At 48.7% G+C, this 27,210-nt stretch overlaps 2 protein-coding genes across 6 annotated transcripts in view; both read left to right on the plus strand.

The window, feature by feature from the left end:
• On the plus strand, positions 1-8,993 carry Eif3k (eukaryotic translation initiation factor 3 subunit K). The gene is made up of 8 exons (XM_059276538.1): positions 1-168; positions 1,274-1,372; positions 2,863-2,983; positions 3,596-3,670; positions 4,972-5,038; positions 5,811-5,888; positions 7,764-7,889; positions 8,929-8,993. The coding sequence occupies exons 1-8, from the start codon at positions 110-112 to the stop codon at positions 8,958-8,960; spliced, it is 657 nt and encodes a 218-aa protein (XP_059132521.1). The 5' UTR covers positions 1-109; the 3' UTR covers positions 8,961-8,993.
• A 9,501-nt stretch (positions 8,994-18,494) lies between these two features.
• Actn4 (actinin alpha 4) overlaps positions 18,495-27,210 on the plus strand; it is a 68,986-nt gene continuing 60,270 nt past the window's right edge. For all 5 annotated transcript variants that reach the window (XM_059276587.1, XM_059276559.1, XM_059276580.1 and 2 more), the window contains exon 1: positions 18,495-18,769. In XM_059276587.1, the coding sequence (XP_059132570.1) occupies positions 18,608-18,769 (162 nt within the window). In that variant the 5' untranslated portion in view covers positions 18,495-18,607. The remainder of the gene's footprint in view (positions 18,770-27,210) is intronic.

Raw genomic sequence — 27,210 nt, forward strand, 5'->3', positions numbered from 1 at the left:
AGAGGGCGTGATGTAGCTTCCGCTTCCGGTACCTCTTTTCCGGCCCTCCGGTACTGCACGCTGGGCGGGTGTTCGACTCCAGCTGGGGCTGCAGAAGGCAACAGTGATCATGGCGATGTTTGAGCAGATGAGAGCGAACGTGGGCAAGTTGCTCAAGGGTATCGACAGGTCTGAGCTCGGCTGGAGGGTTCGCTCTGGACAAGCGGGGTGGAGAAGACAGGGAGCCAGCCAGGGGTGGCCAGGGCTCCACGCTCAGCCAGAGGTGGAGTTCTCCAAGTTTCCCTCCGTCCCTCAACTTTCCTTTTACTGCCGCCACAGGCTCTCAGTGTCTCTTAGTCTCTCTCTTTTCTGCTCTTCTTGCCAGCCATCAAACGTAAGGTTCACTGATGTCTGCTTGGCTAGTGGGAACCGGAGGTGATGGAGACAGCCACTGGTCCTACTTTCCTGGACTTAGGTTCCCATTCCAGTCGAGCGACGACCCCTTTCAACAGAGAGTGATAGCAAGGGGCGATCAGGGCCAGGCCAGGGCAGGAGAGAATAGAGCTGGGTCAGAAGCGGATCCAAGAGGATGTCAGCAGATGTTCAGCCACACATACAGGATGCGGAGACTGGCCGAGGTTGGAGGCATCCTAAACGACCCAGGGCTCCAACCGGACTAGCCAGAAGTCTGAGTTGTGAGCAGGATTTACTGGAGAATGTACAGTTGGTCAGCTCTCTGGGTAGATGCAGTGGATGGGACTAGCTTTATTATTTAAAATCGAATGAATGTAGGTTTATTAAAAGGATAATAAAGGGAAGAATACCCCAGGGCCAAATTGAAAGCTATAGGAAAGAAGAGGGTGATTTCAGGTTAACAAATTACAATGGTAGCCCCTTAGCCCTATAATGGGACTGGCCTCTGTTCTTGACTTTGTTTACCCTTGTCTGTTTGTCTTGTTATCTCCCTCTTTCCTTTTTGGGTTTTTTTTTTTTTTTGGTTTTTCGAGACAGGGTTTCTCTGTGTAGCTTTGCACCTTTCCTGGAACTCACTTGGTAGTCCAGGCTGGCCTTGAATTCACAGAGATCCGCCTGGCTTTGCCTCCCGAGTGCTGGGATTAAAGGTGTGCGCTGCCACCGCCCAGCCCCTCTTTCCTTTTGAGATAGGTCTTCACCATGCATCCCAGACTAACCTCACACTTGGCAATCCCCCTGTCCTGCCTCAGCCCCCTGGGTGCTGGGATGAAAGGCATGTACCACCATGCCAGGCGGTTCACCCATCCTGATTCTCTTCCAGGTACAATCCTGAGAACTTGGCGACCCTGGAACGGTATGTGGAGACACAGGCCAAGGAGAATGCCTATGATCTGGAGGCCAACCTGGCTGTCCTGAAGTTGTGAGTGTCTGTTCCTCCCCACTGTCATGCCAGCAGCTAGCCAGCAGGATGCCACTCTGGATAGGGAACTGGGTGCACACGTGCCCCGGGCAAGCTGCAGGATGTGGCTTCTCTTTGGTGTGTAAGCTAGGAAGCCAAGGAGGTCAGGGCAGGGTTTTTTTTGTTGTTGTTTTTGTTTTTAATTAGCTACAAAACATACAAGATTGTCTCTGTAAACAATTCTGTTGCCTGACATATTACTGTAAATGAACATCCATGTTGCTAGTGCCACTGGCCCTTCGCCCCAAGCTTTGCCCCGCCAAACCCTACCTTAGGTAACTTCTGTGGAGCTTCTGGTGCCTGCATCTAGATCAGCTGCTTGCACGCCTGCTTTCCTGCATCTAGATCAGCTACTTACACACCTGCTTTCCTGCATCTGGATCAGCTGCTTGCACACCTGCTTGCATCCAAATCAGCTTAGCTCAGATCTGCTTGCTTTGAGCTCAGCTGTAATCACATAGCACACGCTCTTCTCTTCCTAGCATCTTCCTCTCAGCACTGGGTTAGTGGCCTTTTTTCTTCTTCCATTTTTATGTGTGTGCATATGTATGTGCATGTTTGTGGGAGGAATGTGTGTGCACATGCATGTGGAGGCCCAAAGTTGGTGTCAGGAGTCATCTTCAGTCGCTCTTCACCTTATTCCTTGAGTCAGGGTCTCATTGAACCCAGAATCACCAGCACATCTAGTCTTTGCTTGGTCAGGGGGTGGAATTCCAGACAAGCTGCCATGCCTACTTGGCATAAATATTTGTTTTATTTTATTTATTTATTTTTGTTTTTTCGAGACAGGGTTTCTCTGTGTAGCTTTGGAGCTTGTCCTGGAACTTGCTCTGTAGACCAGGCTGGCCTTGAACTCACAGAGATTCACCTGGCTCTGGCTCCCGAGTGCTGGGATTAAAAGCTCGCGCCACCACCACCCGGCTCTTGTTTTATTCTTTTTGTTCATGAGTGTGAGTGCAGCACTCACTTGCCGTGGCAGGGCTAGTGTGGAGGACAGCTGTGAGCAGTCAGTTCTTGCTTTCCATCCTTTTTGTTTGGTTGGGGTTTATTTTGAGACAGGGTCTTTACATATCCCTGGCTGTCCTGGAACTCGCTCTGTAGAGCAGGCTGGCCTCAAACTCATAGAGATCCACTTGCCTCTGCCTCCTGAGTGCTGGGATTAAAGGCGGGCACTACCGTGTCCATCACTTTCCATCTTTTTGAGTTTCTTCTTTTGAAGGCTAACTGGCCTACACACTTCTAGAAGATTGTTTCTTATCTGACTGTAGGAGTGCTGGGATTACAAATATACCCTCTACATACAAGGGCTATCATTTTATCCATTTATATAAATATAGTCCCGGTTGGCCTCAAATTTGCAATCTGCCTGGGTCCTAGGATTGCAGGCATATGCCACTACAGCCAGCTTTGCAAGATGGCACCACTGCTACATCTCTTGTTCTCCTTCTCAGGTACCAGTTCAACCCAGCCTTCTTTCAGACCACAGTCACTGCCCAGATTCTGCTGAAAGCCCTCACCAACCTGCCCCACACCGACTTCACTCTGTGCAAATGTATGATCGACCAGGCACATGTATCCTTCCAGCAGCATGGGAGACGGCTGGGAAGCAGGGCAGAGGAAGGGATCTGGGCATGCCTCCAAAAACCAGGTGCCTGCTCTGGGATCAGCTCGATGCTGGGTCAGCCTCAGATGCTGTGTGGTACCTCCATATGTGTGTCTCACATATGGAGGTCCGAGGACACTTGGGGTAGTCAGTTCTCCCCTTCCACTGGGGGTCCGAGGATTTGAGCAGATGCTGTGTGGTATTCATGTGTCTCAGAGTGCATATGGAGGCCCAGGGACGACTTGGGGTAGTCTACTGTGGGTTCCGGGGATCTGGGTCATTAGGCTTATGCCAAGCATTTTTACCTGCTGAACCATCTTGCTGGCTCAGAATTTTTAATTTATTTTTGTTCGTGTATTTATTTTGAGTAAGGGTCTTGCTATATGATCCTAGCTGGCCTGGAACTTGCTATGTAGGCCAGTCTGTGCTTGAACTCACAGAGATCCACTGTCTCTGTCTCAAGTGGTGGTATTTTTTGAGATGTTGAGAATGGAAGAAGATGGGTGGAGAGAGGTGACCTAGACCCACACCATATCCTCCATGGGTTTCTGTACTGTTTCCTTAATGCTTCCTGACGCCAGCAAGAAGAGCGGCCCATCCGACAGATCTTGTACCTTGGGGACCTGCTGGAGACTTGTCACTTTCAAGCTTTCTGGGTAATGTCCTTTGGATGCTGGAGTGATTGCCTTGCATGTGGGAAGCTCTGGGTGCCGCCCCCACCCAGTACTTCATAAAACCAGCACATCTGTAATTCTAGAAGGTGGGAGGAGGAGGGTCATCCCCAGCTGCAGGGAGAGCTTGAGGCCAGCCGGAGCTATATGAGAGCCTGTCTCAAGCACACAAAAGCAGTGGTACCTGCTTGGTCATGGGCTCTGTCCTCTGTCTCTGTCTTCACATGGAGCCAGGACTGGCAGATCAGCCCTTGTGCCCACATGGCTCAGACTGACCCTGTCTCCTTGTCCTGTGCCTCGAGATGGACACAAGACCTCTGTTCATCCACTCTGAGCGCTGTGCCTGTCCAGCCTTCATATGGGCAGCTGCCCAGGGGAGGCTAAGCTGGGCAGATGGCCCTTGCCTGAGGTACCAGTTCTTAGGAGGCTGAAGATAGAGTTCCAGGCCAGGGGCTGGAGAGATGCTCTGCAGTTAGGGCTCCGCCTCCCAACCATCCATCACTCCGGCTTCAGGGGTGGTCACTGGCCATGCACATGGTACACAGACATACATGTAGGCAAAACACCCATACACATAGTAATTTAAGTTTTTTAATTAAAAAAAGGTAGGTGTTGTTGCAAAGGACCAGAATTTGGTTCCCAATACCCTTGTTGGGCAACCACCCACAGGTGCTCATATTCACATAGATACACCCATATACACATAAATAAAAATAAAATGTTACCTTCTGAAATCTCTAGAAAAAAAAGTTGGGGTCAGCTTTTGCTACATAGCAAGACTATTTAAAACCCAACGGCAAAAAAGCAGGGGAGAGGAGGTAGCATGGTGCCGTGGTGCACGCCTTTAATCCCAGCACTCGGCAGGCAGAGGCCGGGGGATGTGTGAGTTCAAGGTCAGCCTGGTCTACAGAGCGAGTTCCAGGACAGGCACCAAAGCAACAGAGAAACCCTGTCTCGAAAAACAAACAAAAAAAAAAAAAAAAAAAAAAAGAAGGAAAGAAGGGATCTTCTGTACCCAGGCTAGCCTGCTATGTAGCTGAGGCTGGCCTTGAACTTCTGATCCTCTTGCTTCAATCCCAGTGCCAGGATTACAGGCATTGCCATCATACCCAGCGGTAGGTTCGCTTATTGGTTGGGTTTTGAGAAAGTTACCGTTGTAACCTAGACTGACCTGGAACTTGAGATCCCCCTGCCTCAGCCTCCAGAACGTCAGCACCCTTACTGATGAATGCCGACAGTAGTTAATACTGCTGGTGTTAATACTGTGGGCATCGTTCCTTCTGCAGCAAGCCCTGGATGAAAACATGGACCTCCTGGAAGGCATAACTGGCTTTGAAGACTCTGTCCGAAAATGTGAGTCCTCTTAAGTCTGGGTGCCCACGGGAAGGGGGCAGTAGTAGCAGAGTCCTAAGAAGTGGCCTCTTGTCACTGTCCTTCTAGAGGACCTGGGAGAATGGAACCAATGAATGAGGCGGACTAGAGTCTCCGGCAACAGCCAGCTTTATTCAGAGCATCAGACAGTTTAAAGGTTATGAAAGGTCCTATGAGCAAGTTCACATGAGTTCAAGCCCTTTACAGTCACAAAGATAAGCTGCTGGGATCTTAATCATTTGCTTGTTTTTGAGACAGGGTTTCTCCGTGTAGCCCTGGCTGTCCTGGATCTCACTCTGTAGACTAGGCTGGCCTCATACTCACAGAGATCCACCTGCCTCTGCCTCCACCTCTGGCTTGGGAAACATTTTTTCTTTCTTTTTTCTTTTTTTTTTTTCCCCTGAGACAGGGTTTCTCTGTGTAGCTTTGGAGCCTGTCCTGGATCTCACTCTGTAGACCAGGCTGGCCTCCAACTCACAGAGCTCTGCCTGTCTGCTGGGGTTAAAGGCATGCACCACCTCCAGGCTGGGAAAATTTGAATAACAAAAATGAGTAACTGTGTGTAATCTGGAGGAAACCCGCTCCTATTTGTTCCACCCGAAAAGCACAAAAGCACATTCTAAGAACATCCCTTATTTAGAAGGATCTCTTGTTCTCCTGCATTTCCTACCGAGCACTGAGAATTCTCCTCCTACAGCTCCATTGCAGGCCATGTTTGGACAACCTCTCACACTCTTTGTTTTGACCCCTGCAGTTATCTGCCATGTGGTGGGCATCACCTACCAGCACATCGACCGCTGGCTGCTTGCCGAGATGCTCGGAGATCTGACTGGTGAGGCCTACTGTTGTTTGTGTCAGCCTGACAAGGTACAGGGGGTTGGCGTGGGACCTCAGCCAGCCCCGGGGAACCCAGTGCACCATTTCCAGGTCATTATCTGGTCCAGAGAGGGGCTAAGGGTTTGGTGTAGGATGCTGCCCTCTGAATCTCCGAGTTCAAGGCCAGCCAGCTCCACACAGTGAAACCCTGTCTCAAAAACAAGTTGCTGCCCCACCAGGTGTGGTGTCCACCTGTAGTTCCAGCAATAGGAAGCCGGGGCGTGGGCTGTAGAGTAAGACCCTTGAATGCTAGCTGTGTCAGACAGTGGTCCTGATGCTGGTTGTGGCAGTGACGCCAGGAGCTCAGACCTTTTCACAGATGGAGCAAAGCAGACAAGATGCTTGCATTTTGTAGTAGTTGGTACTGCAAAGGGCAATGAAGCTGCTCTAGAGGGACAGCCTTTGGCGGGGCCCCAGTGTCTGGAGGTGGGCACGCTGAGAAGAAAGGATGTGTCATCCTATGGCAGGAGCCTGCCTGTCATGTGTGCTGGTGGCCTGTGTGCCATGGAACAGAGCAGCATGACCGGGCGAGAAGGCAACTTTCCTTGTGGTCATGGGGGTCCTGGGAGGACTTCTCGTGGCCTTTGCTCTGGAGTGACAGAGAACATAGGAAGGCTCTGGGCAGGGGTCAGCCTTGGTCAGGGGCACTTGAAAGGTCCCTCCCAACCAAAAAACATTTGCAAAAAGACGCATGGGGGCTGGAGAGGGTCCAGCAGTTGAGAACATTTGCTACTCAGTCTCGAAGACAGTTTCAGGATCCCAGCATCCATGGTTGGTGGTTCACAAGCAGCAAGAAATTCAGTGTACTCTCTGGCCCAGGAACACCTGTGCACATTCACACTTGTACTCACACATAAGTAAAATAAATGTTTTTTAAAAGAAATAGAAAGGAATGTTAAGAAACCAAGGGAAGAGGCTGGAGAGGTGGCTCAGTGGTTAAGAGCACTAACTGCTCTTCCAGAGGATCCCAGTTCAGTTCCCAGCACCCATATGGCAGCTCACACCTGTCTGTAACTCCAGGATCCAACACCCTCACACAGACATACATGCAGGCAAAACACCAATGCACATACATGAATGAATGAATGAATGAATAAATGCTGGCAACAAAGGAAACTGAGCCTGGGGCACACACTCTATAATCCCAGTACTTGGGAAAGAGGCAGGAGGATTAGAGGTTGAAGTCATCCTCAGCCACATGGTTCCAAGCCAGCTTGGGCTACGAAAAACCCTGTCTCAAAAATGAAAGAACAAGGGCTGGAGAGATGGCTCAGTGGTTGAGAGCACCAACTGCTCTTCCAAAGGTCCTGAGTTCAATTCCCAGCAACCACATGGTGGCTCACAACCACCTGTGATGAGACTTGGTGCCCTCTTCTAGCCTGCAGGGAATACACTGTTTACATAATAAATAAATCTTTAAAAAAAAAAAAAAAAAGCTGAAAAAAATTTAAGAACAAAAACCCTATGTGACTAAGATACTAAGGCTGGTGGCAGGCCAGGCAGTGGTGGCTCTCGAGTGCCTTTGATCCCAGCACTTGAGAGGCAGAGGCAGGTGCATCTCTGAGTTCAAGGCCAGCCTGGGCTACAGAACAAGTTCTAGGACAGGCACCAAAGCTACACAGAGAAGCCCTGTCCCAGAAAACCAAGAAGAAGGAAAGGGGGGGAAAGGAAAAAAAAAAAAGGCTAGTGGCACCCCCTGGTGGCAAAGTGGAGAATGACCCCCAGAAGTCAGGCTTTGCCCTAAAGGCCGGAGTTGCCTAGAGCACTTGGTCAAAGGGGGCCTGGCTTGGCGAGCCCCGATTTCCCTGCCTCTAACATCTCCACCCTGCAGACAACCAGCTTAAAGTGTGGATGAGCAAGTATGGCTGGAGCGCGGACGAGTCCGGGCAGATCTTCATCTGCAGCCAGGAGGAGAGCATTAAGCCCAAGAACATCGTGGAGAAGATTGACTTTGACAGTGAGTGGCCTGGGGCCGCAGGCTGTGGGGAAACATGGTACCCTCAGAGAACAGGCTGCTGGCCCAGGGAGGACCAGTGAAGGGCCTGGCAGGGTGTTCCCATCCCCTGCTCAAGGCTGCCTGTGCGAGGCTAGTCTTGCTTCTCTGTGCCTCAGTTTCTCGTAGAAAGGCAAGTGACAGTGTACCAGTTATGACAGAGCCTGTGGTTCTTTATGCGTGAGTCATTTGGTCCTCCCGTAAGAGAGTTTCTCACTCTAACTTGGAAACCAATAGAAATGGCATGGTGCCTGCCTCCCGGAAGGGGCAGTGTGAAAGGAGATCTTCTTGTAGGGCACTCAGCCAAGGGCCAGGCACGGTGAGTGTCGGTGACCGCTGTCCCCGTCACGCTTTGAGTAAACAGACTTACCCAAAGAGAACACAAAGCAGGTGTGGCAACACGTGTCTTTGGTCTCAGCACTCAGGAAGCAGGAGGCCAGCCTGGACTATCTAGTACACTACTGTCTTTAAATCAATAAGTAATAACTAAGACTTTTGAAGTGATACAGGCATTTAGCTAGGTACCCTGCCTCACTCTTCCGTCTGGTGAGTGAATGTCACGAAAGGAGGAAAGGGTTCCCTCCCTGGTCTCCCAGCTTTGACTCTAGAGACTGACACCAAGGTGAGCAGCAGTGAGCTGTGTCGTGTCCACACTGGGCGCCCTGACCTCTACAGGCAGTGCTCATCATATGTGCGTCTCAGAATTCCATGGAAGGTTCTGTCTGCAGTAGAGAGCTACAGGCCAGGCCAGCGTTGTTAAATGCACACAATGCTTAGTACCAGACACGTGTTCAAGCACTTTAACTCTGTATTCCTATGAGATAGATGCTTTATACAGATGGGGAAACTGAGGTACAGAGCTATTAAGTAACATGTCCAAGACCACTAAACTACAGCAGCAAACTGCTTTTGTGGTTGTGACCTGACCCTGAAGGACATCGTCTCCCTAGAAGGTGACTCTCCTCCTCTTCCCAAATTTACCCTGTTTTCTCCTTCTCAACAGGTGTGTCCAGCATCATGGCCTCCTCCCAGTAACTGCGTGCGTTGAATAAAGGCTTGTTCACACCACCCTGCTGTCTCCTGCCTCTGCCCTCAGAGCCGAGGCCCTTCCCTCTTCTTGGGCGTCCCCATGCCTCTCCCTTCCACTTCCTCCTTTGCCTCCCCTGTGGCCTTTCCCTGCCCCTCCTTCCTGACCTGTGAGTCAGCCCAGCATGAGGTAGGCTGAGGAGGGTGAATGGCTTGGGGAGTCGCCACCCTGGGCCCCTGGGCTCATGAGAGAGGAGAGGAGGCTCTGTGTCCTTGACAAGTCACCCTACTTCCGATCATGGTGTCCTCATCTAGAAAGGAGAGTGTGGTACTTTCTCAGCTGGCAGAGGTGGGGTTGGGGTTGCATCTGGCCAGTGCCAGGCTGGGAGTGGTAGTCTGCCAGTCCCAGCACTTGGGAGGTGCAGGCAGGAAGATCGAGGGTTAAAAGCTACTCTTGGCTACATCAGACCCTGTCTTTAAAGGCGGGTGGAGGGCTCAGTCCATAAACTTGCTGCTCAAATAAACGTGGGGTACGTACCACTCGGGGGGCTCAGACAGGAGGTCCCCTGAGGCTTGCTGGCTGCCTGTCTAGCCGGATTGGTGAGCTCTAGGTTAAGGGAGAGACTCAGATTTAATTTTGGGACTACAGCTGTAGTTCAGTTGGGTTCAGTCCCCAGCCTCACAAAGAACGTACCTGTAATCCCAGCCCTTGGGAGGCTGACCTCACTGTGTACATGTGTGCACATCTGCCACACTTGACAGTCTTAAGTGGTTTGCCCCTGGTCCTCTGACAGCCCTTTACCTGCTCCTTTCAGTAGTCCAAAACTCCTTGTTCACCAAAGAAAAACGAATCGGGAGACATTGTTCATTTCAGACTGAACATCTGTCACCACGGTTGTTGGCTGGCCTTTGGTGCCATTCTGGTCGCAAAGGTTACCAGACTGCCTGCGAGTCAGCGATCCTCCCAGCTACCCAGTTCATGTCACACCTAAAACATTCCGGGTATTCTGGCCAAGTGACCTTGAGCAGGTGATTTCAGTGTGCGCAGGGTCAGGGGTGAAGTCAATGGAGATAAAATGACCCAGTAAATGTTCTGCCTTGGCCACTCCCGTCTCCCTTGGGGCCCCATCTGTCAGAGCAGTGAGTGGATTGATTGCCTGTTCACCTTCCCTGTCGCCAGCACTCACCCAACATTCCTAGGAGAGTCCTGTCCTGGTGAACCTGGGTGGGGCGCGCACCCTTTGCTCTGGCCTCCAGACCTACTTGAGTAAGCACCAGGAACTGGATCCTCCTAACCCCGGGGACAGAACAAATGAATGACTGCTGTTCGAAAGTCAGCTCTGAGGTGCGGAGGGAGGGAGGGAGGCCTGGTATGCTGCCCCACCCGCCAGCCATCTTGTACGAGTCAAGGAGACATCTCTGGGTGGGGATGACAAGCAGGCATCCACTTGGTGAACATGCTTTTGTGTGGGATGCAACTGGCCGTAGCTGTTGAGCAGGAGGAGACATGACCTTTTGTCCCTCGACAGCCACATCTTACCCTGCTTTCAGACTGGCTCTGACTGAAGACTGAGTTCAAACTCAGACTAATGGCTGTGGGTGTAAGTTCACTTGTGTGCTTTGGTTTAATGGCCGGAGAGTCTTCAAGCTGTTTCTCTAGTCACCTGTGACATTCTAGTCTGCTCCCACCCTGGGAGACCATCCTCTCAGTAGATTTACAGTGTTAAGAAGGAATACTGGGTCAGCCATGATTTCCTGGCATTCTGGAGGCAGAGGCAGGAGGACTGCTTGGAATTCAAGATCAGCCTGGGATGCAGAGGGAGATCTTGGATTGTGGAAAGCTGACTACTAGGCATAACAGCCATTGCTGTCTTCAAATCTAGAGTAGTTTTGTGCTGGGTGTGGTGGCGCACGCCTTTAATCCCAGCACTCTGGAGGCAGAGGCAGGTGGATCTCTGTGTGTTCCAGGCCAGCCAGGGGTACCTGGTAAGATTCTGTCTCAAAGGGAAAATGTGTTGGAGAGAGATCTCAGTGATTAAGGGCGCTTGCTGCTCTTGTAGAGAACCTGGGTCCAGTTCTTAGAACCCACGTGGTAGCTCACAGTACTTTATAACTAGTTCCAGGGCATCCTGCTCCCTTCTGTCCTCTGAGGGCACCCGGGCATGCACATGGTACATGTACATGTATGTAGGCAAACACAATAAGTCAATCCAAAGAAACAGCGGCTGTACTTACTTAAGGAGACCCTCAGCAGACTTGGCTCTTTTTTTTTTAAATTTATTTATTTTTGCTTTATGTGCATTGGTGTTTTTGCCATGGGTGTCCTTCAGTGAAGTCCTCACACTTCTCCTTTGCTCAGATCCCAAACCTAGGGGACACCCTGTTTTTCCCAACAAAGTAAGATTCATGACAGTGCTGTAGGGGACTGGTCCCAGTCCTTCTATTCTCTCCTTTTCCCAGACCCTGACAGCATGTTCCTCTCCTACAGCAGCCCCCCACTGCTGAAAGCACCATTGTAACTTTCTCATTAAAAAGTCCAGGCGGTGGTGGCGCACACCTTTAATCCCAGCACTCGGGAGGCAAAGGCATGCGGATGAATCTCTGAGTTCAAGGCCAGCCTGGTCTACAAAGTGAGTTCCAGGACAGGCTCCAAAAGCTACACAGAGAAACCCTGTCTCGAAACTGTGTGTGTGTGTGTGTGTGTGTGTGTGTGCTGCAGGCCTGAGTTACCACACCTGCCTCTCCTCGTGGGTTTGAGCCTATTCATTCATTCTCTTAGGACTTAGTAAGTTTCCTCTGCGTGCTGGACACTGCTTCAGAGGCCAGGGCTAGAACAGAATCTGAAGCAAAGGTTCCCTTCCCTCCCTTGTGGGTTGCTATTTTTGGGAAAGAAACAGCCAAGACATAGAACTGCAATGAATCAACAATGTTAAACGGTGAAAAGTATTATGGACAAAGTGCAGGAGGCAGTTTTTGTTCAACAGATGTCTGGATGGAAACTAGGTGAGCCGTCCACCAGTAGGCCACGCCCCTAGACCCTCACCAGTGGACTCTAGTTAAGCACTCTACCACTGAGCCATGCTTCCAAATCCTCACTACTGGGTTCTAGGCAACCGCTTGCTCCACCACTGAGGCACACCCCCATCCCTCTCTGGTGAACTCCAACAAAACACTCCTCCACTCTTCCAGCCCAGAATGCTATTTTATTTAAAGTGGTCAGGGACAGGCTTTTGGAACAGCTGAGATCTGCAGGAGAGGAGGCCATGAGTCATAGGGATTCGGAATGTGGGGAAAGTACAGAGACGACATTTTACTGTGTGCAAAGGCCTTGGAGGTTTAGGATCATTCGGGCAGGAGGCAGGAGCAAGGAACCCAGCAAGCTAGCGGGAGGGTGGCAGGTAAGCTTAGGGAAAACAGAGACCCAGATGTGGAGGACTTTCTGGGCCTCGCTGAAACCCCAAGACTGTCACTCTTTTTTTTTGGGGGGGGGGGTTATTTTTGGTTCTGGTTTTTTGAGACAGGGTTTCTCCGTGTAGTTTTGGTGCCTGTCCTGGATCTCACTCTGCAGACCAGGCTGGCCTTGAATTCACAGAGATCCGCCTGCCTCTGCCTCCCAAGTGCTGGGATTAAAGGCGTGCGCCACCGATGCCCGGCCTTTTCACTCTTACTAAATATACACTCTTACTATTTTAAAAGCTATGCTAGTATAAAGAACAAAATTTCCACTTGTAAGAAAACGTGGAGTGAAACTCATGTTAAATGAAATAAGCCAGACTCAGAAAGACAAATGTATATTTTTTCAGACGAAGAGGTCTGGTGGTGCAGCTACCCTGGGAGGCTGCAGCAGGACCATCCCAGGCAGTGTGGGCAACTTAGTGAGACTCTGTCTCAAAATACAAAGTAAAAACAAAAAGAAGGGAGGGGGAGGGTGCTGGGGATATGGTTCGTTGGCAGAGGGCTTGTCTGGCAGGTCTTCACTTTAATCTCCAGGTCAGGAAAAAAAAAAAAAAATTCCACAAGAGAAAAGGGGTAGTAGGCAACACGGCCCAGCCTGAAGGTCCCACCCAGGATTCCAATCGGTAAAAGAGGAGAGCTGGGAGGGTGACTAGAGGCCAGGCAATGGAGGCATACACTTTTAATCCCAGTACTTGGGAGGCAGAGGCAGATGGATCTCTGTGAGTTCAAGGCCAGCCTGGTCTACAGTGCAAGTTCCAGGACAGCCAGGGATACAGAGAAACCCTTTTCTCAAAAAAATCAAACCAAAACAAATGAAATTATTCCATTTCATTTTGACATGTAGAAGTCAGAAGACAACTTCTGGGAGATGGTTCTTCTACCTTATGTGTCTCAGGGATTTAACTATGGTTGTCAGGCTTGGCCACAAGTACTTTTACCTGCTGAGCCATCACACCGAGTTTTAATTAATACAATTTTTTTAAATTGCTAATAAAGGCTGGCCTAGACCAGGAGAAAGCAACCCCTGGGAACCTGTCCGGTTTCCCTGACCTTGACTTCTAAGTGTGGAGGCACACAGGGTTCTGAGCAGAACAGGGAGGGCCACCGTCTTACTCAGGTGTGGGCAGTCTGGCTGATCCAGCCGCGCGCTCACTCAGAGGCTGGGGCTGTTCCACACTAGCCAGGACTAGATAGTAGGAAAAAAAAAAAAAAGACAGAGGGGGAGGGGAAGGGAGGGAGGAAAGAAACAGGACGCTCCAGAATTTGGGAGGTGGCGGTAGGTGTATTATTGGTTGACGGTCATCTGCTACATAGTGAGTCAGTGGCCAGACTCGGCTACATAAGACCCTGTCTTCAACAGAACAAAACCAACACCTCAAAATGCTTCCGCTGGTAAAGGCACTCCTGGCCAATCCTGACAACCTGAGTTTGATCCCCAGGACACCCCAGTGGTAGATGCAGAGGACCAACTCTGACCTCCACGTGTGACACATGCACCCCTGCCCCCCACAATGAATAAGTAATGAAAACAAACCCAAACAACGACAAACTGTGGGGCTGGAGGCAGAAGACAGCAGGAAGCAGGGGTTAGGCAGCTGGCTTGGCAGATGCTGACTGCCTCTTTTGAAGAAACACTGGCCTGGTGGTGGTGGCGCCTTTAATCCCAGCACTCGGGAGGCAGAGCCAGGCAGATCTCTGTGAGTTCGAGGCCAGCCTGGTCTCCAAAGCGAGTTCCAGGAGAGGAGCAAAGCTACACAGAGAAACCCTGTCTCGAAAAACCAAAAAAAAAAAAAAAAAAAAAAAAAAAAAGAAGAAGAAGAAACCCTGTATGTGAGGAGGAAGCACGGAGCTCTCTTTAAAGATGGAGATGACCTGCACAACCCCGCTTGGATGTCAGATTTAAGACGCCTGTGAATGCAGCACTATTGTTTTTCCATATGTGTTTCTTTTCTTCCTTTTTTGGGTTTTGGAGACAGGGTTCCTCTTTGTAGCCCTGGCTGTCCTGGAACTCGTTCTGTAGACCAGGCTGGCTTTGACCAGTGCTTTTGCTCTGTGTCCTCATTGCTGGGATCACGTGTCTTATTGTTGCCCATCTCCACTACAAGGCTAGCCATTTGATAATTGATGTGGCTTATCTTTTTGCCCCTAGATGGCCAGTGCCTGCACATAGTAGTTGTTCAGTGCTGTGGGATGGTCTGTATGTCAAGTGTGTTGCTGATTGGTCAGTAAATAAATCACTGATTGGCCATTGGCTAGGCAGGAAGTATAGGCGGGACAAGGAAAAGAATTCTGGGAGTGGAAGGCGGAGTGAGAGGGAGCCGCCATCAGGACAAGGAAGATGTAAGGTACCAGTAAGCCATGAGCCATGTGGCAAAGTAAAGATTAATAGAAATGGGCTAAATATAAGAGTAAGAGCTAGACAATAACAGGCCTGAGCTAATGGCCAAGCAGTTTAAATAATGTAAGAGTCTATGTGTTTATTTTATAAGTGGGCTCTGGGACTGGCGGGACTTGGTGGCGGGAGCTGGAGAAAAATTCTCCAGCTACAAATGGCGTCCAACGTGGTGGCAAGAGTTTCCACCTAAAAACTTAGAAAAAAGATTCTAAAACGGAGCTAAAAACAGCTTCCTAATTGTCTCTCTCAAATGAGCGGCAGCTGCCGGTTTGAGCTACTGGCGGGTTCCTAGCGTGCGTGCTCGACCTGCCTGCCGTATGGCGGGAATGAGGCCTCTGCGAATGGCACATTAAGCTATGTGGTGAATTTAGCCTTTGCTAGCACAAAACAAAACAAAACAAAACAAAAAAAAAAAAGAGGTTTCTGCGCTACACGCTGCTTTGATAGAAGCATAGACCCACTGTTTCTGAGAGTTGATGGCTCCCAGAGCTGGCGGAAAACGGACTACCGCCATGTTGGGAAGCTGAAGTGGGCGGAACCAGCAGCCACAGCGCCAGTGCCGTTTCAGGCTTAGAAGGCTACAGTTTAAAGCAATAGGCTCAAGCTAATATAAAAAAATAAGCCATGTAAAGATGGCTACCACACAGAGAATCTGGATTATGTTCTCTTTGATATTCGTAACTGCAGAAAAACATTTGATTGTAAAAGCTGTTGAGTTATGCCAAAATGTATATTTTAAAGGTACCTTGACTTCAAAATTTGGATATAAGGATATGTTGCTTTGGAAAAGAGTCTCTGCTTTTGTTTCCACAGAAAGCCAGAGACTATGGATTTGTTCCAGATTAAGATACATCAGGTTTGACCAGCCAAGACCCCCTGAAAGGTCTCCAATGACACCATGGCCCAGATGACTCAACATCCAGAATGGTTCCAAGGCAACTGGCTCAGACGATACAGCCTCACGGACTACTCCATGATCCTAAAATTTTCTTTATGTCCCCATAAGATACAGCGCCCCCCTCCAGCAGGAAGTAGTAAGAGAAGCTACGCCCAAATTCCCAAATATACCAAGCTGGCTTTAGAGATGGAATTGGCTCACTCCCCCTCTAAACCCAGACATATTGCTCAAAAAAAAAAAAAATGGTTAAGAGATTCTTGTGTCCCAAATCAGAAGAGCCCTCTGGTGTGGGACAGAGAAAAACCAATATTTTTATTTAAATCAGGTTGATTATAAATACAATCTCTTTCTAAAACAAAAAGGGGGATAGTTTAGATATGATAGGATGAAAGGGTAGATTAATGAACCTACTTTTAAAGAGTAACAACTTGTTTAAAATGTTTTACATGGGGCTGGAGAGATGGCTCAGAGGTTAAGAGCACTGACTGCTCTTCCAGAGGTCCTGAGTTCAATTCCCAGCAACCACATGGTGGCTCACAACCATCTGTAATGAGATCTGGTGCCCTCTTCTGGACTGCAGTCATACATGCTGTATACATAATAAATAAATCTTTAAAAAAAAAAAAATGTTTTACATTGCTATAGATTTTAGTTTATTGATACAAATTTAAACTTAATTTTGTTATACTGTATATATTTCTATTCTTGTTTGAGGTATTATGTTTATGTAACTCATTTAAAATTGTAATGGATAATTAAAAAATAGATTAATAGTTAGTCATCTATGATAATCATATTTGTAGCCATGTTAGTTAAGTCTTCTAGGTATACATAGATATATTTCAGATAGATAAGTAGTCTTCAAACACTTCAAAGACCTACAGAATATGGCATTTAAAATCTTTTAAAAAAATTTAGACTTTCTGGACAATGAGACATGTCTGCTCCTGACATCACCGATTTACTTCAGAGAGGAGTATGGGCATCGAAGACACTCCATATGGAGTTTATCTTCACCTTGACAAAAATAGCCATTTGGGCAAGAAACTGTTCTTGCCTGGACTGCTTGATCAACTGGACATGCAGGACCCATAAGAAGGTGACCACTGAACTTTGCTTGACAAAATGGTCCTTCAGGTTCCTGCTTTGCAGAGAAAACTGCCAGACATTCTACAAGACACAGAGAAAAGTAAATAAGAGACTCTAGGCCTGTGGGCTGAAGACAGATGCCCCAACTTTACAAGAGAACTTTGAATGACTGTCCAGGCTGCCAGCTGTCTCTGTCTACCCTACAAGACTCCTAAAAGTTGCTTATATCCTTCTCCATTTCTCAGGTAGTAGTATATCCTTCTGAGGTCTTTGATGTGGTTAAAGACTAGATACTTACAATTTTCCTTAGTTATAATAAAAGATAAGTTAGATATAAAACCTTAAACTTACAAATATAAGATAGATAGGATCTCTTCTTTAATATTGTAACTGTAATTCTTGCTTGATAATTGTTTTGTTATATGTAATTTTACTATGTTAAAGTTAAAACCTTCCTTTTTAAGAAAAGAAAAGGGGAAGTGCTGTGGGATGGTCTGTATGTCAAGTGTGTTGCTGATTGGTCAGTAAATAAATCACTGATTGGCCATTGGCTAGGCAGGAAGTATAGGCGGGACAAGGAAAAGAATTCTGGGAGTGGAAGGCGGAGTGAGAGGGAGCCGCCATCAGGACAAGGAAGATGTAAGGTACCAGTAAGCCATGAGCCATGTGGCAAAGTAAAGATTAATAGAAATGGGCTAAATATAAGAGTAAGAGCTAGACAATAACAGGCCTGAGCTAATGGCCAAGCAGTTTAAATAATGTAAGAGTCTATGTGTTTATTTTATAAGTGGGCTCTGGGACTGGCGGGACTTGGTGGTGGGAGCTGGAGAAAAATTCTCCAGCTACAGTTCAGTGTTTGTCCAATGAAGATGGGCAAGTCCAAAAAGATCCTCTGCTTTCCCAGCTAGCTGCTATCTATCCCAACCTAACCTAACTCCATGTCTATTTTGTGAATCCTTTGAAAGTTTTCTTTAAATATCTACCTTTTCCATAAAACCTACTGTGTAGTCCAGCCCATTCTAGAGTTTCTTTTATTTACGTTTTTTTTGGGGGGGACAGGGTCCTCATGTAGCCCAGGCTAGATTCAAACTTGCTGTAGCCAAGTCTGGCCTTGAATTTCTGATCCTCCTGCCCACACCTCCCAAGTGCTGGAATTACAGGTGTTTGTCACCATGGCCAGCTTTAAGTCGACCATTTATTTCAGACAGGGGTCTCCCTATGTAACCCACGCTGGCCCCAAACATGCTACCTGTCCTCCAGTCTCAGCGGCCTGAGCATAGAGGCCCCTTGTGCCATCATGCAGAGCTTCTAGGAGATAGTGTCATGAGGGACTTTTTCTGACTTCTTTAGTCCCAAGGCATAAAACGCGGTCTCGCACACAGTAGGCAGCCGATAAATCTTGATTACCTCTGAATGGCCGAATGGGAAGGCATTCCAGCCCGAAACACGTTAAAGCCGGATGAGGAGCCCCGCCTTATGAATCATTCATGAATTGGGCCCGCCCACCCTGGAGGGGCGGGGGTGACGCGCGCGTTCACGCGAGAGAAGCGCCTGGGCTCCCACGCTAGGCGGGCCGCCGGAGGTGCGTTCTGCGCAGGCGCCGAACGCCCGGTGTCTAGCTCGGCGTCTCAGGTGCGCGCGCGCGGGAGGGCGGCGGCGGCGGCGGCTCAGTGCGCAGGCGTCGCGAGTGTACTGCGCAGGCGTCAGTCTTGGGCGGGCTGAAAGCAGCTGAAGCGGCGGCCGAGTCGGAGGCTCCGGCACAGGGGCGGGAGCTGAGGCGGGAGCGGACCGGCTGGCGGGTTAGCGAAAGGCAGCGGTATGGTGGACTACCACGCGGCGAACCAGGCGTACCAGTACGGCCCGAGCAGCGGCGGCAATGGCGCGGGCGGCGGCGGCGGCATGGGCGACTACATGGCCCAGGAGGATGACTGGGACCGGGACCTGCTGTTGGACCCGGCCTGGGAGAAGCAGCAGCGCAAGGTGCGCGGGCCGGGCTGGGTGGCGTCCTGCGCGGTGGGTCGGGGGGGGGGGGGGGGGGAAGGGCGGAAGGTGGGGGCGCGGGAGGGGGGGGAATCCTGAGAAACAATTGGCGGGACCGGGAAGGGATTTGGAGTCCCGGAGAGGGATAGCAGAGGTTGAGGAAGCATTTGGCATTCTGGAGGAAAAAAAAAAAAAAGGTGGCGGCTAGGTATTAGACACGGGAAACCTGTCGAAGGCTGTGGAAGGCTGGGCGGGGAACTGGAGCAACCGAGATGATGATTCGTGAGATTGAAATAGAACGGGGTTTAAGGCGGGATTGCAGGGTCAGAGATTGGAATTGCGGGAAGCCTGTGTGCGTGCGTGTGTTTTCTAGAGGAAATGAAGAATCAGGGAAGGTAAAGAAGGGGGACTAAGGAGAGGATTGTGGAGTCTCGAGAAGGCTAGCAGGACCAGGGAGTCTGGCTAGGGATGTTGATGGTCTGGTGGGACCAGGGGTCTGAGAAGGGAGGTGTCTTTTTGTTTGTTTGTTTTTGAGGGGCCTAGGAGCAAGCTATTTGTGAATCGGGTGAGATTTACTGAGGGTTCCCTGTTGTAAAAGGAAAAGATGCTTGGACGATAAGGAGCCTACATGGAGTTGATGGAGAGGCCCGACAGGAATACCGAGGTGTTTGTGGGTGCTTTGAAGAAGGGAGAGGTGGTGAAGCAGGAGCGAGTTCCCGGTGCACGAGGGAAATGTAGTCCAGTAAGGGTAAGGCTGGTGAAGACAGTGGGAGCTGGAATGGAGGATAGTGGAAGTCTGATTCTAAAGGCCCGGGGTCCGATGTAGAGCTTGTGGAAAATAGGGGGTTTAATTCTGTGAGGGGAAAGTGAGTGCTCAGGGAGAATAGTGTCTTTTGATGGGAAGGGGGGTAGGTAGGGGATACTGAACCAGTATTTTCTGATGGTACATTGGAGTGTGGAAGCAGTGTAAAAGGGAAGCCACAGTGGCAAGGAGAGGTCAGGGTAGGCCGGGGTGGTGATGTGTTGGGGGACTGTGATCTAATGTGGTCGAGAGGGAAGCTCTGATGAGAGAGAGGGTGTGAGTGTGTGCAGGAAGAGCTGAAGAAGGGTGTGTTGAGTGGGTGAGAATGTGGAGGTGGTTCACAAGTGTGTGAAGCGGGTGGGAGGTAATTGAAATTAGAAGCAATTTAATGCATTCTAGAGGTTGAGACTTTCTTTGCAGATTTGTAACTTACCCTTGATCTCTTAGGGTAATGTCGTTTGTAAAATGGGAGGGGATCAGAAGGGTGCTTGTGGTGACTCTGCAAAGGGGATGTGCTTGAAGTTGGACGCTGGGAGCGGGCCCTGAGGATGTGGGAGAGAGCCGGTTTGGTGACATTTCCTAGACCACCCCCCCCTCCCGCCCCAGGGGCAGACTCCAAGGAGTTGGTGCTCTGTGGCTGGGCCTAGTCACCCAGTCTGGAGGGGCAATGGTGGAAGGATGTGTTGTGCTTGGGTAGCCTGAGGTGGGGCCTGGTGTCACCTTGGCTCAGTCATAACGGGTGGAAGGTAGCAGTGGTGTAAGGGTGGTGTCTTAGTACCTTTTTACCTAAGAGTGGGTGTATTGCGATAACTGATGAAAGAGTGGGTGTATTGGAAGGAAGGGGATATCTAGTCTGGATCCCAACAATATTTTATTGCCGGCCGGGCGGTGGTGGCGCACGCCTTTAATCCCAGCACCCGGGAGGCAGAGCCAGGCGGATCTTTGTGAGTTCGAGGCCAGCCTGGTCTCCAAAGCGAGTTCCAGGAAAAGGCGCAAAGCTATACAGAGAAACCCTGTCTCGAAAAACCAATAATAATAATAATAATAATAATAATAATAATAATAATAATAATTTATTGCTGAAGGCCATGCCAGATTGGAAAAGGTTGAAAGTTGCCGAAAGACTTGGAAGGTTGGAAGGAAACTGGATCACAGCATCGATTTTGAGAACGTCTTGGATCTTTCTTTTCTAATGTTTAGGAACATGTGCCACACACACACACACACACACACACACACACACACACACACACAAACCCCGTTTTCCTTAGGTGATAGGAGTGGGGCAGCCTCCTTTCACATCTTTTGCCAACCTCTGGTGCCTCTATTTTTCTATCCCACTCTTCAGGCAGCAAGGGTGTATGTTTAAGAGCCTGCATGGTGAGGCTGGTGTGCATTCAGGCCCTGGCAGGAACCAGAACACACCAGAACCCGTTGCTAGGCTCCTTCCTGGTTCCTTCCTTTCCATCCAGGAAAGGTTGAGGACCGGGGTGGCTTGTAGTGTCCTTTGACTGCAGTTGCTTCCATGGCTCTGTAAGGGCCTGGCTCTAATGCGCTTGCTTTATAACCCACTCCAGCAAATATTTACACTTAGCTGTCCTTTAGGGGAAAAGTATTGCTTCACCTCTGCTCCCTGTCCTGCATGGTGCTGTGGGGGAAGGAGTCATGAAAAGAATATATAGGTGCTTTTTCTCCTTCTTGCAAGAGCCCCCAACTCAACCCCACAGGATGGCTAGGACTTTCCTCTTCTGTTTTAGGGCTGTGCCTTTCCCATGTTCCAGTGCAACTTTTGTGAACATGAATGACAGATTGCCTTTCCTGCCTCTCCAAGGCAGGTAGGTCCTCATGGCACAAGGAGAGTGACAGTCTTGGACATACCTGTTCACACACTCTGAAATTATGTGGCCAGAACGACTGAAGCAGAAGGTGGCCAAGTCAAGAATGTGTCTGTTCTTTACCTGGAAGCCCTTTGCTCCGAATTCTAGGGGCCTCCTCTATATACAAGGTATTATCAGTACGGAGGTTATGCAACAGGTGTTCCTTGGGGCAGCCTTGAACGCTGTGGGAGGATGGGGGGCTGATCTAGTCTTTCAAAGGTTTTAGTATTACTGTTTTAGGTTTTAGTCTAGGTTTATATCCAGGCTGTCCCTGAATCACTGCGCCTCAGTCTCCTGAATAGCTTAGAACTACTGACCTGTAAGCAAACTCTTGAGCAATTAAGAGTCCCTAGTTCCCTTTCCTAGTTTGTCCCATCCAAGTACTAATCAGACCCGACGCTTAGGATGGTGTGGCTGTAGACCACTTTCCTAAAGTGGCTTCGGTAACATCCCCCGCTCCTATGGAGAGTTACCCCCAAACCTCTTCACAACAAGAGGAAACGCCTTGTTCTGAGCTTGAGTGTTCATTGGCATGCCATTGTTTACGGACCTAGGGGTTAGACCCTGACCTTTGTCTCAGCCTGTGTTAAATGTGAGTTAATTATTTGAAAGTTCTGATAGTGTTTTGTTTTCTGTAAGTCACTCCCCCACCCCGTGCATGCGCGCATTTTTATTTTGGACCCCAAAGTAGCCATCTGGTATTTTGCTCCATTACTCAAATTGCACCTCTCTAAGGAGCTGGCTAAGACTAACAGCTCCTTAGCAGCTTTCAAAATTGAATAACATACTTACCAGAAAGAAAAAAAAAGAGGTAACCAAACTGTGTTGTCCTCTGGAAACAAGAGTATATGAGCTGGATGAGTATATGCTGTGTTCCCTCTTGGGAGAAGAGAGGAGGAAACACCTCAGCTGCCAGTATCCTGTTCCTTCGACCCTCCTGGAAAATGTGTGTTCTCCTGTAAGCCCAGCACTCAGGATCTTGAGTCAGGCAGATCTCAAGTTCAGGGCTTGCCAGCGTGGGCAGTATGGCATGACCCTAGTTCAAAAAGCAAGAAAAAGAAATGGAAAGTTGCTGGGAGGGTAGGCCTCTTCACACCTAATTGAGAGTTGAGATCTGGTTGTGGCCCTAGAGTGGCATCTATCACTTCACCTAATCCTAGGCAGTCTAGGGTGTGGACTAGGGGTTGTCTTTTTACCGTTTGCAACACCCTCTCTGGTTCCAGCTTTTGAGACCAACTGGGAGGCTTCTTTGGAACTGACTCATTCTCCATTTAGAAGTCATACTAAAAGCTTTCATTTAGTGGCAGCCAATTGCTTGGCCTTGCGGGGAAAGTTGGGTGAAAGTGTTAGAAAAAACAACCCAGGAGAGTACAACACACAGCACATGCTTGTAATCTCAGCATTTGGAATACTGAGGCAGGAGGATCATTGAGAGTTGGAGTGACCTAACATATTCAAGCAAGCCTGGGTTGTTTAGTAAGACTCTAGCTGGGCATGGTGGCACAACATTTGTAATATCAGCTCACTGGAGGCAGAGTCAGGAGGATTATAAATTAATTCATGGCCAGTCTACATGAGTTTCAGGCCTATTAGGGCTACATAGCAAGACCCTGTCTTTAAAAAAAAACAAAAACAAAAAAGCAACAAAAGGTCCACCAGGAAGTGAGGCTGTGATACTTTGTCTTCCTATCCAAGGGAGAGGCTAGCAGGGAGATCAGTTAAAATACAGTCTCACATTCAACATATTCACTTTATCACCCGGCCAGGGGAGCAGGGCCTAGTCTTGGATTCCAAGTCTAACCCTAACAGGCAGGTAAGGAGAGTACTGCCATTTCAACATACACTTAATGGCTTTTTTTTTTTTTTTTTTTTTTTTGGTTTTTTGAGACAGGGTTTCTCTGTGTAGCTTTGGCGCCTTTCCTGGATCTCGCGCTGTAGCCCAGGCTGGCCTCGAACTCACAGAGATCCACCTGCCTCTGCCTCCTGAGTGCAGACGTCTAGCGGCCTTTCCAGAGTTAAGTGAGTGCGTAGTACAGGTTATCTGGCAGTGCTGTCTAGCAGATGACAGCCAAGAGGAGGGAGCCAAGAAAGCATCAGTTTGGGAAGGCCCAAGGAAGTTTAGGCTGTTGAGATGAACACTCTAGGCTTTTGCCATCTGATTTATAGTGTGCTGGGAATTGCACAAGCCTTTGACCAGATATTAGACAAAAAAAAGTGCCTTGCTGCTGCTGCTGCTGCTGCTGCTGCTGCTGGTATGTTGAAGGGGAGAACATGAGCCAACAGCTGTTTGCTGTAGTCCCACTTAGTCATTCAGGTTTTCTGAATAGCAGAATATCAAGATGCTGATCTCCCGGCACTGCTTGCGTGTCCTAGCTCAGTGTCCACCTGCTTATCCTTATTTCTTTTTGGTCTCCATGTCCCTGTTCTCAGGATTCAGCTTCTTTCCATCAGTTTCCTTCCGTTGCCTTTATTTATGTGTTTAGTTTTACAGAATAACAAAAACACTCATGTTACTTTGTTAAAGACTTTTTTTCCTCTCCTTTTCTCATGGAAATGAGAGGCTAGTGATAACAACAAGTTGACAATTCAATGGCTAAGGTAACTGAAACACTGACCTATTAAAGTAGAGATGAAAGCAGATCCACAGCCATCTTCCCTGGACTAGTGAAAGAAGCCTTTATTTCCGGGGTTGTTTGAGAACTCAAGATCAGTCCCTTTAGTTTGGTTGAAACATCAAAGAAGAGTTAGAAGGAAATGTAGTTACAGTGTTGGCAATGGAGGCGGCCGGCGTTGTTATAAAGTATCTCAAAGTGGCAAAACAGCACTTAACACTTCTTCAAGAAGGCTCATGAGTAACATTTTAGCCCGTTGTTCAGGTATCGGGTGTCTAAATTCAATGAATCAAAGAGAAACAATATTTTTCAGTTGTAGCCTCTTTTTTAAAGAGGATTTGCGGGAGACCTTCCCAGAGGGAGGGGCTCTATGGCAGAAAGTGCCATCTCTGTATAGATGAACTAATCCAGAGCCCTGATCTGAGTGCCTGGGGAGTGTTAGCCTGAGAGTAATCTCCCTGGGATAAGAAAACTCCCTGTGTTTATTTTGATGCTATGCACCCCCCCCCCTTGGTTTTTTTTTTTCACATCCTTCTCTTTCTTGTAAACAGCAGAGGCAGTAACTTGGATTGTCCACAGAAAGTCCTCAGAAGCTGGTTGATGGAGCTTGGTCGTCTTTTTAGTTTGAGCCACAGTTGCTGGGGAGGCTCATGGCCTTTTCCTTAGCTAGGATGTATTGAAAGGCTACTGACTGACCTGACTGGGGACTTGCTATTAACACCTGTTGTGCTTGCTCCTGTATTCTTGGAATGACCTTTCCCACCTACACATCCCCCCACAGACTGACCCAGATAGTCTCTGCACTTATCTCAGTCTCCTAAACACTTCCATACCCATCTTTACCTTACGGACTTAATAAATATTTTAAAGTCAACTTGAACTTTTTTAGGTTTTAAAAATAAATTGAGCTGGTTAGTGGTGGCATACACCTTTAACCCCAGTACTTGGGAGGCAGAGGCAAGTGGATCTCTGAGTTCGAGGACAGCCTGGTCTACAGAGCAAGTTCCAGGACAGCCAGGGCTACACAGAGAAACCCTGTTTCAAACAAACCTAAATAGATAAAATAAAAACATAAAAATAAATTGAAAACTGGAAGTGATGGCGCATGCCTATAATCCCAGTACTTGGGAGATGGCGGCAGAGGGAGAGAGTTGAGCTTATGACCAGCCTGGGCTACATGAGACACTTTTCATTTTCTTGAGACAGGGTCTAACGATGCAGCCCCAGGTGGGCTGGAATTCACAGAGATCCACCTGTCTCTGCTCCCTGAGTGCTGGGATTAAAGGTGTACACCACCATACTTGGGATAAACCCCTTTCTTAAAAGGGAAATAGTATGGTGCCTGACAGATTTGGATTCCCTGGCCATGAATAAAAGGAAACTGTAAAAAAAATTCATAGAGAACAAAAGAATGTTAGGTTCCGGTGGGGGTCCTATTCCTGCCTGAGGCTGTGGCTCCAGGCCAGCTCCCTTTGTTCAGAGGGTGTTACATGCTAGCAGGTATTAAAGACCCATATGGCAAGAGACCTTTTCTGAAGTCACCAGGTTATGGTGACTTGAAGGAGTGACCTCCGTGTAGTTCAAGGCTGCACAGAGGATGTGGACAATCTTGAACATCCCTGTATGCCTGCTGCACTTGGGAAAACTTTATCTCATGTGACCCCAGAAGCATTTCTGGAAGTGGGTAGAGCAGTGACTCATCCAGGAATACTCAGTCCCTTGAATGACCCACCAGATTTGCTCAGGATTGTGTGATCCTTGATTCATTCTTGCTCAACTCCCTTTCCATTTTTGTTTTCTGTTTTCCTTTTTGAGACAGGTTCTGATGTAGCCCAGGGTGTCTCAAATTCAATATGTGGCTGAAAATGAACTCAGAGTGATTTCTTCTGTCTGCCTCCCTCCCTGGTGCTGGTATTAGAGGCACGTGCTGCTGCTATGCCCAGTTTATGCCACGCTGGGACTGGGACCCAGGACATTGTGCTTATCAAACAAATTTGCTACCACTAAATTCTATCTCTAGGCCCCCTTCTCGTATTTTGAGATAGAGTTATGATGTGTAAACTGGGATGGCCTCAAACTGGCTATTCTGTATCTGCTGAGATTACAGACCATATTATAAATATAAGAATGTGAGTTGTCTGGGGGCTGGAAAGATGGCCAGTGCCCGCATGGCGCTCACAACTGTCTGTAACTCCAGTTCCAGGGACTCTGATACCCTCACACAGACATACATGCAGGCAAAACACCAGTGAACATTAAAAAAAGAAGAAGAATGTGAGTTGTCACTTGCTCCACACGTAGCTTTTCTTTAAGGCTCCAGTTTTTTAGACCTACACACTGGAAGCCTGGCCACTACAATGAGTAAAACATACTGCTGTCCGTCCCATCTGAACGGGAAATGGTGCTCTCCTGTGGAGTTAAAAGCTTACTAAATGTTTGTCTTCCAAATATCGGAGCAGAACAGATTCTTTGTCTTCTAGTAGAACCACAGACATGGGGCAGCAGTAGCTGGAAGTGGCAGTTACTGCCCTATGGAACACAGTGAAATCATCTTGGGAAATGTTCTTGTGACGGTGTCGCAGTGAGCGGACGGGCTGCTGGAACACCAGCAGTACAATAGCATTTGTGTCTTTGCTTCAGACAGAAAGAAAGGCGACATTGTGGTTTGTTTTATGCTTTTTAAAGTTCTTCCCTCAAAGGTGTGGAGCTGAGTGATGTCTGTCACTGGCTTTCTAGTGGGTTTTCTTTCTGAGTGGGTAGATTGTAGGCAGTCTTAATCCTTCTCCCAAATCCCACACACACAAGGTACAGAGTTTCTCTAGAATGCAACTTTAAAAATGTCTCTAACAGCGGAGCGAGGGACAACAACTAGTGAAATGGTGTGTCCCTCGCTCCCCGCCATGGTAGAGGAAGCCAATTTGAGGTTAGACAACATCATGGAAGGAAGCTTGCAAAAGTGATTCAGCATCCAGCCATGGCCAGGGCGGCGGCGGACAGGGTTGCTTGAGGGTGTGTCAACAGGCAGGAAGAGAGGAGTTGTGGGACTTCTGTTCAGGTATCAGAATGATAGGCCAAGGGCAGTGCTAGAAACTAGTGTCATCAGGGAGGGGTGTGTGTGTGTGTGTGTGTGTGTGTGTGTGTGTGTGTGTG

This window comes from Peromyscus eremicus, chromosome 1 (genome assembly GCF_949786415.1).
Source record: "Peromyscus eremicus chromosome 1, PerEre_H2_v1, whole genome shotgun sequence".
NCBI lineage: Eukaryota > Metazoa > Chordata > Mammalia > Rodentia > Cricetidae > Peromyscus > Peromyscus eremicus.